General features: G+C 34.1%; 1 protein-coding gene across 2 annotated transcripts; it reads left to right on the forward strand.

The window, feature by feature from the left end:
* Positions 1,087 to 11,229, forward strand: LOC109331716 (beta-amylase 3, chloroplastic-like). 2 transcript variants are annotated; one of them, XM_019566390.1, is made up of 5 exons: positions 1,087 to 1,099; positions 7,123 to 7,842; positions 9,431 to 9,641; positions 9,751 to 9,855; positions 9,950 to 11,229. In XM_019566390.1, exons 2-5 carry the CDS (start codon positions 7,295 to 7,297, stop codon positions 10,742 to 10,744), a joined length of 1,659 nt encoding a protein of 552 aa, XP_019421935.1. In that variant the 5' UTR covers positions 1,087 to 1,099; positions 7,123 to 7,294; the 3' UTR covers positions 10,745 to 11,229. The 2 variants fall into 2 exon arrangements, with proteins under 2 accessions (XP_019421935.1, XP_019421936.1); XM_019566391.1 differs by lacking the exon at positions 1,087 to 1,099 and having other exon boundaries at positions 7,014 to 7,842.

Here is an 11,629-nt window from a genome sequence, read left to right on the forward strand (position 1 = left end):
TTTCCTGATGAACAACTTTTGAATATTTCTGTTTCTTTCCCCACCCGTTGGTTTGCCAATATTGTAAATTATTTGGTAGCATATGTTTTTCCTTCACTTGCATATAGAGCTCAAAATGATAAACCTAAGAGTGATGCTAAATATTATGTTTGGGATGATCCCTATTTGTGGAGATTGTGTACTGACCAGGTTACTAGAAGATGCATTCCAGATCATGAGATTGAGTTAGTCCTTCAGTTTTGTCGTTCTTCTACAGTGGGTGGCCATCTTAGTACCCAAAGGACAGCACGAAAGATGCTTGACTCTGGATTTTATTGCCCCACCATCATCAAATATGCATGGAGTATTTGTAGCACTTGTGAGCAGTGTCAGAGAGCAGGTGGTACCCTTTCTTGGAGACAAGAGATGCCTCAACAACCTATGTTGTTTTGCGAGGTGTTTAATGTCTGAGGTATTGATTTCATGGGTCAATTTCATGTTTCGTTTGGATTTTACTATATTATTCTTTCTATTGATTATGTTTCTAAATGGGGCCACCAGGACTAATGATGCTCGGGTTATTATGGATATTTTAGGTCTAATATTTTTTGCAGGTTTGACATACCTAGAGCCATTGTTAGTGACTAAGGCATCCACTTTTGCAATAGATCCATGCAAGCTATGCTCAAGAAATATGGGGTTGTTCATAGAGTTTCCACACCTTATCACCCCCAATGTAATGGGCAAGTTGAGATTTCAAACAGAGAGATAAAGAGGATTTTGGAGAAGATGGTGCAACCTAATAGAAAGGATTGGAATTGGAGCAACAGACTTGATGATGCTCTTTGGGCACATAGGACTGCTTACAAGGCACCCACAGGGATGCCCCCTTATAGGGTTGTCTATGGTAAAGCATGTCATCTTCTTGTAGAGATAGAGCATCGTGCATATTGGGCTGTGAAAACTTGTAACTTGGCTCCTAATCAAGCTGGAGAAGAAAGAAAGCTCCAATTGAATGAACTTGATGACACCACTCTTACAAGCCTATGATAACTCTAAGTTCTACAAAGAGAAGACCAAAAGATTCCATGATAACTTGATTTCTAGAAAGTTATTTTTGGTTGGTCAAAAAGTGTTGTTGTACAACTCTAGGCTTGGACTCATGAGTGGTAAGCTTCGTTCTAGGTGGATTGGTCCTTTTGTTGTTACTAATGTGTTTTCTTATGGTGCTGTAGAAATCAAAAGTGAATCCACAGATAAGAGCTTCAAGGTTAATGGGCATCGCCTCAAGCCTTTCCTCACAAATCCTTCCTTAGTGGATGAACTTGTGGAGGAGGACTCATTGGTTGAACCCACTTTCCTCCCTCCATGAATCAGGGAGTTTTTCTTTCTCTTCTCTATTTTTTATTGCACTTGTCCAATTCCATTGATTGATATGTATGTCTGGATTTTCTGATTGTGCTACATTGGGACAATGTGTAGTTTAAGTGTGGGGGGGAGACTATTGTAGGTTGTAGGTTTTATTGATGCATGTTTTTCTTTGACTTTTAGGTTTTGCTTAGGTTTAGGCATTTTCTCTCATACTTTCATTCACTTAAGTCTTGATATCTTGTGGTTTGAATCCATGCATTTCTGTATGTCAAGTTGTTTTTGAGAATTAAGAGGTTGAAACAAATGTGATAGACTTGTCCCTTATGAGAATTTGAGCCTTAATTGTGGATGAATTGCTGTATGCCATCTAATATTCTTTCATATGTGATTTCACTCTCGATTACTTGCATTCTAGAACTTGACTTGTTTCTTGTTGATACTTGATATTCACATGCACATATTGAAGTGATCTAGGCATTTCTTTTGAATAAGCCACTTAGCCATATAAGTCTACCTTGAACGAATTTATCCTTTGATATCCCCTTTGAGACTTTTACCTCTTTCATTATTATTTAGCTCATTACAAGCTTATAAGTAAAAAACCATGATTGTTCTAACCGTAGGGAATTTTGGAGATTTGGAATTGTTTTGGAAATGAGTATTAAGTAAGAAAGGGTACATTGTTCTTCAAATCTTGTGGATTCTTGGTTATATCTTAATGATGGGTATTCTTTCACATTGTTCTTGAATTTTCCTGAAATCAGTTTAAAATCTTGAATTAAACAAGAGTACCTTGTGACCTTCATAGAAATATTTTCTTCGAATTTTGGAGTCATGGTACTTTTTAGCCTTTTCTTTATACAATCTTGAAGATTCATAAGCTTGGAACCTCATTTTCTCTAATTGGTGTAATTGATTCTTTCGTTTTGTTCCTGAATCATTCGAGTCAAAATTTTAAAACTTAAGTGCCCAATAGGCTTTATGCTCCTATTCAACTAGTAAATGACAAGTTTTGTCGTAAACTAGTTGGTATGGAGTTTGACCTATTGGTAATTTAAATGCAGTTTTATATGCCCATAAAGTATCATCCAACTTTTGTGACCAAACTTTCCTTGAGAAAAAGACTGTTTTTTCTAAAATTCTTTTTAATTCTCTGTTGGATACTTCTGCATGCCCATTGGTTTGGGGTGATAAGGTTATGCTACCTTATATTTAACATTATAAAATTCCAAAACCTTTTGTAATTGGGATTTTATAAAAGGAGATCCCCCATCACTTATGAGTACTCTTGGTGTTTCAAAGCGGGTAAAAATATTCTTTTTCAGAAATTTGATAACTGCTTTTTCCATCCGCTTTTGGTGTTGCTAATGCTTCTACCCATCTAGAAACATAGTCAATAGCCACCAAGATATATTCATTCGAAAACGATGATGGGAAAGGACCCATGACATCAATGCCCCAACAATAAAATTTTCTATTCTCAAAATATTTTGCGATGGCATTTCATTTATTTTTCCAATTCCACTAGATCTTTGGCATGCATCACATTTTTGAACAAATTTTTTTGGCATCTTTAAAAATAGAGGGCCATAAAAAAACAGACTGGAGGACTTTTACAGCAGTTATTTCTCCATTGTAGTGTCCTCCATAAGCAGAATTATGGCAGTGCCATAAAATTTTATGAGTCTCCTTTGAATCAACACACCTTCAAATTATGTTGTCAGTTCCTTCTTTGAATAAGTATGGCTCGTCCCAGATGTAATGGTTGACCTCTTTGAGAAATTTCATTTTTGCTGATAGTTGAAATGATCAAGATAAATTCCTAAGGCTTTGTAGTTGGCTATATCGGCAAATCATAGTCGTTCTTGAAGGAGTAATAGATTTTCATCTGGAAATGCTTCAACTATTTCTCTATCTCCTTTCATAACTTCTTCTTTGATTAACCGTGACAAATGATCAACCACAAGGTTATCTTTCCCACTTTTGTCACGAATTTCCAAGTTAAATTCCTACAAAAGTAGCACCCATCGTATTAACCGTAGCTTTGAATCAAGTTTCTTTAGGAGGTATGTGATTGCGGCATGATCAGTAAAAACAATAATTTTGGCCCCAATCAAATAATTTCTAAATTTTTCCAATGCAGATACAATAGCTAGCAATTCTTTTTTCGTTGTGGCGTAGTTAACTTGTGCCTCATTTAAAACTTTGCTAGCATAATGTACTGCATAGAATACCTTTTCCCCCCTCTGTCCTAAAACTGCACCAACTGCGTAATCACTAGCATCACACATTAGTTCAAAAGGTAGATCTCAGTTTGGTGGAATTATGACAAGGGGCGGTTACCAAGCAGTTTTTCAAAGTTTTGAATGCTTCTAAACATGATTCATCAAAATTAAAAGCAAAATGTTTAAGGAGAAGATTGCAAATGGAACAATATATTACACACTATTCATAACCTTAATTTAGCATGATTGATGATTCTTGGTGCCTAATTGACTTTGTTTCACATTGTTTAGCGTTTTAGACTTTATTGAACTAATATTCCTAAAATGAGTTAATTTGGGATTATTTGGCCTGATTAAATCTATTATCATTTTCAGATCATATTTGACACTAAAGACATTTTCGACATTACATAAGTGGAGCATATGTGTTGAAGTGAAGATTGTATTTTAATTTTAGGAGTTTTCTATTGTAATTTAGCTTTGGACCCATTGTTTAAGCCCAATTTGGTTTTATGTGTGTTGGAAGGGTTAAATTCAGATTCCCCACTCCAAACACACACTTCATTTTTGCCTCATTTTGAAACATTTGAGAATTTCGTTTTTCCTCTTTGGCTCTGCTAGGGTTTCGTTTTGTGCCTCCATTTCAGTTTTCATTCATCTTCTTCTTCATTTTTGGTTTGTTTCTTCCACTCAATTGAAGGCTAAACTTGTAGACTAAATTCCTTTGGTTTTGTTATTAATGTATTTTCAGTTTCTTTAATGTTGATTTCTTCTATGTTAGTATTATGGTACTTCATTTGTTGATTTTTCTTTGTTTCTTCCTTGTAATATTATGTTACTTCATTTGCCATGAGTTGTGAGTGGTTAGCAAAATGCTTAATGATTAAACTTTTTAATTAAATATTTTTTCTACAAATCACAATTAATGGTACATGGAGTGACACATAATGTGAGACAAAGACTGTTCTCCTTAATTTTACACTGTACGATTTTTTAAAAGTAAATATTTTTATTACTAGTGCATGTATTACGTGAGAATAAATATTTTCCAAAATGATTTTACACAGACATAATGAACGTATTGAATCTATATCAATATACAGTTAAATAATTTTCTAAGTTCTTCAAATTTATTAGTTATTAAATAGATATTTATGTTTAAATTTATTGAAAATTTTATGCTTTTGAAAATTTCAAAGGAATACAATCTGCATATTCAGAAATTTGGCGTTAGGTGGCTGAAAACTAGTTTTATTACTTTGAAAGAGATAAACATTAAGTTATATAAAAATCAAGAAGAAAATCATTAATTATTTAAAAAATTATTTGTCCCCTTTGGTTACGCCCCTGCCAACCACTTTATTATATGGCTATAGAAATTTAAAATTCAGAAAAAATATTTTTATATATTATTATCATATTATCCATTATTTATATTTAATCATTAGTGACTTATTAAAAAATATAATAAAAATGAATGTTAGATAATGCACTAACTATATATAAATCTTTATACTAACAACATAAATATTACATTCTTTAAAATATTATAAAAGGTAATGACTAATATTAACTTTATTAAAAGTCTAACGGTGTCTAAGTACGTAATATAATGGGTAAGAGTTAATCGCTAATTTGGGGCATAAATAAAAAATGAATTTAATATTTATGTATTATCTTTGTAAGGTATTTTATATTCAAAACACATCATCTATCATTTGTTTGATTATTTTTGTTTAATAATCAATAATAAAATATATAAATGATAAATAATGTATTGACGACAAATGACAATAGAATTACATTATTAGTATATAAATTTCAAATCAATAAAAAATACATGATAGGATTAGTTCTTATATTTTCTTACATACAACCCTCACTTTGGCAAGTTTCCAGGATATAACAGAGGTCTCTTCTCATACTATTCTATTTTGTAGTGTATATTTATCCAGGGTATAGTAGAGGTCTCTTCTCATACTATTCTATTTTATAATGTTTATTTAATGTATTTTTTATCTCACTGGACAAAAAATTGAGTGATAAATGAGCCCTGATGTGATAGTACAACTTTCCCTTTCATACATTTACAATTGAACAGCACCACCCACATGTACCATATTTATTATCTCACTTTTTATACTATTTTATGTATATTATTTTTAATTGGTTAAAAATAATTATTTAAATTAAAAGTATAATTATTAAATATTTTTTTAATTAATTATATCTTCTGACACATGAAATGACATATAAAACTGTTGCAGCATACGTTAACCCCTCACCCTACTACTTAATATAGTTATAACAATGTCGATGCTTATATCTACTTTAATCATTGTTTAGTTATCACTTGTACGTATATAACAATGTCGATGCTTATATCTACTTTAATCATTGTTTAGTTATCACTTGTACGTATATAACAATGTCGATGCTTATATCTACTTTAATCATTGTTTAGTTATCACTTGTGTGTAGCTATTTCAAGGGTTTAAAGTAAAAATTAATTGAAGATATTTATATACAATAAACGTTTTATTTTTTCTAATATTTTTTTATTGTAAACAACATATTCTATAACATGTCGGTCATTAATATCTCAAATTCATCAATCAAATACTTAAATATCATCTATGATGAGGTAATTATCAATAACTTTTAAATTAACAATTTATTTTTTTATTCTTTATATATATTTTTACAAAGTAGATTTTTGCTCATGCAAATGCACAAATCTCCTATTAATCACAAATCTCCTATTAATTATACCTACATCAATGTCATAGTTAATATTCTTGGGTGGACAAAAGCCCAGTATATAGTAATTTGTTCATTTTATTTGTAGAAATAAACTTCCAAGGAATACTTCTTTGATTTCTCTTCTTTTATTTAATTTCATTTTAATCTCTTTTTATATCATTAAACCAAGCATAACTTAAAATAAGGTCAAATTAGTCTTTTTTAACATGTTTTACCAATAAGATGAAATGATAAATATTGTAGTAGTAAAACAGAAACACATATTATTACCTCTCAAACAATGTGATATCCTTGTAACAAACTAACAAACAAACTTAGAAACCCTTAAGCTCATACACATTTGTTTAGTTAAAGTAATATCTTTTTTTGAAGTATGTTTAGGCTAATATTATAAACAAAATATATCATTTCTCTTACCAACCCAATTTTTTTTTTGAGGGATTCATGTATTCGAAGAATAAGTTCTTTATTATAATTATTAATTTTAGAAAAATCCAATAATTTGAATTAGTGAGTAAATTTAAACCATCAGATATCTATAGAATTAATGGCTAATGTTTAAGTGAATCCCCACTCATTTATTTTTTATTATTTACTTTTTATTTAGAACCAAGGAGTCAATAGCTTAAACTAACCATATGAAAATCTTTCCTCCTTTCAATTCAAATCTCTCCTCTCCCCTCTTTTGTTTAGCACCTCAATGGAAAAATAACTACTTTTGTCAAAATTATAAAAAATGGATAGATAGTAAGAGGGAACTTTCTCTTTTCTAAGAACAAAAAAGCTTTCAATATAATCTGTTTTCCATATCCCATGCTCCTGTTTAGTGCTGCATATGCAATAATAGTATGCATTCATCACTGTTCTCACTCCATAACTAACGTTTCACTCTCCCTCTCTTCCTTTTCACAAATCCAAACCCTAATTCCATAACTTCCATCCAATCAACGGTGAGGATGGCATCTCAATCAACGGTGATGATGACATCTCAATCAACCACAACCTTCTCCCCTTCCTTCATCTCAACTCGCACCAACACCACCGATTCAACTCACTTCACTCGCTTCCCCTTCCGAACCAGACCCCAAACTCGTTCCTCAACTCACCGACTCGTTCTCTCGTCTCGCCTCAACTCATCGAAATCTTCTGATGCCGGTGGCTCCGTCAACAACGGCGATTTCGCCTACGAGCTCCACCACGATTTCTACCGTCACAGGAAGAAAGGATCGCCGGTTTTCGTCACGCTCCCAGTGAATTCGGTCGGTTTGGAGGGCCGAGTTTCCAGGCCGAAGGCGATGATGTTGTCGCTTAGGGCGCTTGCCGCTGCGGGGGTCGAGGGCGTGGTTGTTGAGATTTGGTGGGGGTTGGTTGAGAGAAATGAGCCTAGGGTTTATGATTGGCGAGGCTATCGCGAACTCATCGCGATGGCTTCAATGTGTGGCCTTAAGGTTCGAGCTGTTCTTGCTTTTCATCAGTATGGAACAGTAACTGATGATCCTAATCGGTATGTGGTAATTGAATTGAATCTATTAAATAAGTTGTGCTGCTAAATTGAGGTTTTCTATTGTTTCCTGTATTTTCTATTTTGTTGTAATTGAAATAGGTCAATGAGATATTTAATAATTTATTTACAATATGCATCATACTTTAGTGAATGGCATATAAGTGAAGTTTCTGTTCTGTTGCACCTGAAATTGAGGTCAACGAGATTATTTTATTTGGAATTTGCATTATACTTTTGTTTATGACATAGTACAGTGGCGTCATTTGATATAGGTAGCTAACTTTACCTTGGTAGGAAAATGCTTGTGTTGTGGCTGCTGTTTGTTATGATTTTCTTTACTAGAATTCACCTATTGTGCTGCCCAGTGTTTTAAATTGCGGTAGCGATTGCGATGATGGTTGCGGTTACTACGATTGCTGCCATTGTGACTGTTGCAGTATAATTATTTTGTGATTAAAAAATTATTTTGCAATCTGATGCGGCCTGATGCAATCCAAATGTGGTTGTTTTGCGGCTCGATGCGGCCGCATCATTGTGATTCAGAGTCACACTGCAATTGCGGTGTGATGTGGTTGCGGCGGTCACCACAACTACAATATTGTAGCCGCATCAGGTGATGCAGTCCTCAATTTAAATCACTGTTGCTGCCAGAAAAGATGGTTGGTTTAATAGCTAAGTTTGTGAATTAATCTCTTTATGCTATATTACTTGTTTTGGTTGGTTAAAAAAATAGTTAGATGGCATCTAAGGTTAATATAGGTATATTAGGCAGTTGAAAACAAACGTGAAGTCCCTAGTTACATAATTATCTCATTTACCTACGTACCACATACTAAATTCACCATACCACGTACCGGTTTCATAAAAAATAAGGTCTCATAAAATCAATGTAAAAAGTAAGAACCACACACCTAAGTGAACCACTAACCGTACCGCATACTAGGTAACTATGTTAAAATATTTTCATATCCTTTAGAGCTTGATGACATAGCTTGATACTTACATTGAGGGGACAGCTAGCCGATAAATGCTCTCCCTTTTAATAGCCTTTTAGCTCTTTAAGGGATTCTTAGAATTATGAGTCGAAATGATATCATACTTGCATTCCAGTTAAGGACCAGCTGGCAGCTGGTCATGACTTTTTGGTTAAAATTTCATAGGCTGACTACACTTTTCAAGCCGTTGACATAGTTTTTCTAGCTCTGAATATCAGCTCCTCAAGAGCTGATACTGGTTTACTGCCCCTTCAAGATTGTCTCAAGTCCCACCACTGGATAACATGTAATTGATCCTGCGTGTTGGAGTAAGGCTTGATTGTTGATTTTACAACTGAAATTTTGATATTTGGTGGTTTTTATCTTTCACATAGGCAGAGTCTCTTGAAATTTGTAGATTCTATTAAGTACTATATTTTAATACTGAATCGGAAATTAATAATTCCAGCAATCCAATTTTTCTCTCCATATGTTGTTAATCTTGATCTAAATAGAGTTGATTTGGTTTATCTTGAATTACGACTATTTTCGTAGGTAGCTATTATTTCCTAGTCAAAAACCTCATACTTTGGACATTTGTCCCCCTTGGGTAGGATACCACTTCCTCTATGGGTGCTTGATGAGATACAAAAAGATCCAGAGTTAGCATATTCTGACAGGTTCGGAAGAAGAAATATTGAATACATTTCCCTTGGATGTGATATTTTTCCTGTGCTGTGTGGACGCTCTCCTATTCAAGCATATTCAGATTTTATAAGGGAGTTCAGGGACACTTTCAGGCCTTTGCTTGGTTGTATCATTACAGTAAGGTTCTACGATGATTTTAGGGTGTTATACTTCAGCTAACTTTCAAATTCTCAGCTATTATGATCAGTTGTTCATTGTAATTTGTGTAACTCTGTTCATTTTTCAGGGTGTACTTATTGGCATGGGTCCTGGTGGGGAACTAAGATATCCTTCATTCTCTTCCCACAAGCCAAATCTTCATGAACTTGGAGAGTTTCATTGCTACGATAAGGTAGGTTGAAAATTAAGCTTTAGCTATTAACTTTATGGTTGTGTGATCAGCATCATGTTTAAACTTCCCTATTCTCTTGTTTGCCATCTGCCAGTATATGCTTGCTTCTCTAAATGCGTGTGCAAGAGATATAGATAAGCGTGAATGGGGAAATGGTGGTCCATTTAGTACTGGAAGTTTGATGCAAAATCCTGAGCATGCTGAATTTTTTAGAAATAAGGATGGCTCTTGGAACACACCATATGGTGAATTTTTCCTTAAATGGTACTCAGATATGCTGCTACTGCATGGAGAGAGAATATGTAGGGAAGCTGAAACTATATTTAGGGGTACAGAAGTCCGTATATCAGCAAAATTGGCTGCCATTCACTGGCACTATGCCACACAATCCCATCCATCGGAGTTAACAGCAGGCTATTATAATACTTCTAATAGGGATGGCTACTTACCCATTGCCCGCATGTTTAGCAAGTATGGATTCTCAATTTGCTGCTCTTGTTTTGAAATGCAAGATGCAGTAATGAAGAAGATAAACCCTTATGGTAGCCCTGAAGGTTTTCTTAGACAGCTTTTACTTGCTGCTAGGCTTTGTGATGTATCACTTGAAGGTCAAAATTATTCAACTAATTTGGATGATGGTGCATTCAGCCAAGTGCTAAAGATGTCAAAGTTCTACTCGGATGGGATTGAAAAGCGCCCCTTCTCATTTAACTTTGTAAGAATGGACAAAAAAATGTTTGAACCCCGGAATTGGGATCGGTTTACTCGTTTTGTGAGGCAAATGTCTGGAAGAAACATTTTTCGAGCCAGATTAAATTCTTTTGGTGACATAAGGTTGAAGACCACATCAAAGGCCACAGAAGTAGGGCTACTGTACCAGCACTCTTGAAACTACTTTCAACCTGTGTACTTCAGTCATAATTCCAAGAGGATGGATGACCTCTGGTCTAGAGTTGTGAAATGCGTAGTAACTGCTGATTCTTGGCATAATTCTTTTGTTACTTTTCCGCTATTAGTTACCTCTACGAACTACAAAGTACCTTGTTGCACCACCTTCCAGATTTTTATATGGATGGAATGTTATCAACTTGTACCTGCATTTCAAATGGAGTGAGATACAATCTAGAGACCAGTTACTGTCGAGGAAGTTCTACACGGCCTCCAGAGCTCAATCTTTTGTTCTGTTGCGATTGACTCTTGACATGCTGGTTTTGTATATCCTTTTGGTATATATATATATTATCAGAGCATCAGATTTGTGTCCTTTGTTTTCAGACTAGGGTACATATACCATCTATCATATATCATTCTATTTTTGTTCAGGAGAAAGCAACCATTGACCTCCCTTATGATGTAATAAATGTGATGATTTTGACAAAACTATTGTAGCACTGGGGTGTGGAGCATGGTGGCCCGCAAGTTGATCTTGGATGTTTAAAGGCCAATGACAGACGAGTTTGGCCAGAACAAAATAATGACTTATGCTAATGGTAATGGTCTAAAGCGATTGAAGAATCCCTTGTGTTTGATTGTGACATCTAATAAAGATAATCACCACTTGGTTCGGGGTGATTTGGAAAGCTAATAAAGATATCTGCAAAACTTGTGTTGATCTGACATTAATTGCCTGGGTTCTTTGAATATTATAAATTATTAATAGTGGGTAAAACAGAGGATTGGGCCGGGTCCATAATCATCTGATCTTAATTCCCCTGGTCTCTTTGAATATTATAAATTATTAATAGCTGGTAAAACCAAGGATTGAGACCTATGA

Source organism: Lupinus angustifolius, chromosome LG17 (assembly GCF_001865875.1).
Source record: "Lupinus angustifolius cultivar Tanjil chromosome LG17, LupAngTanjil_v1.0, whole genome shotgun sequence".
Classification (NCBI taxonomy): Eukaryota; Viridiplantae; Streptophyta; class Magnoliopsida; order Fabales; family Fabaceae; genus Lupinus; species Lupinus angustifolius.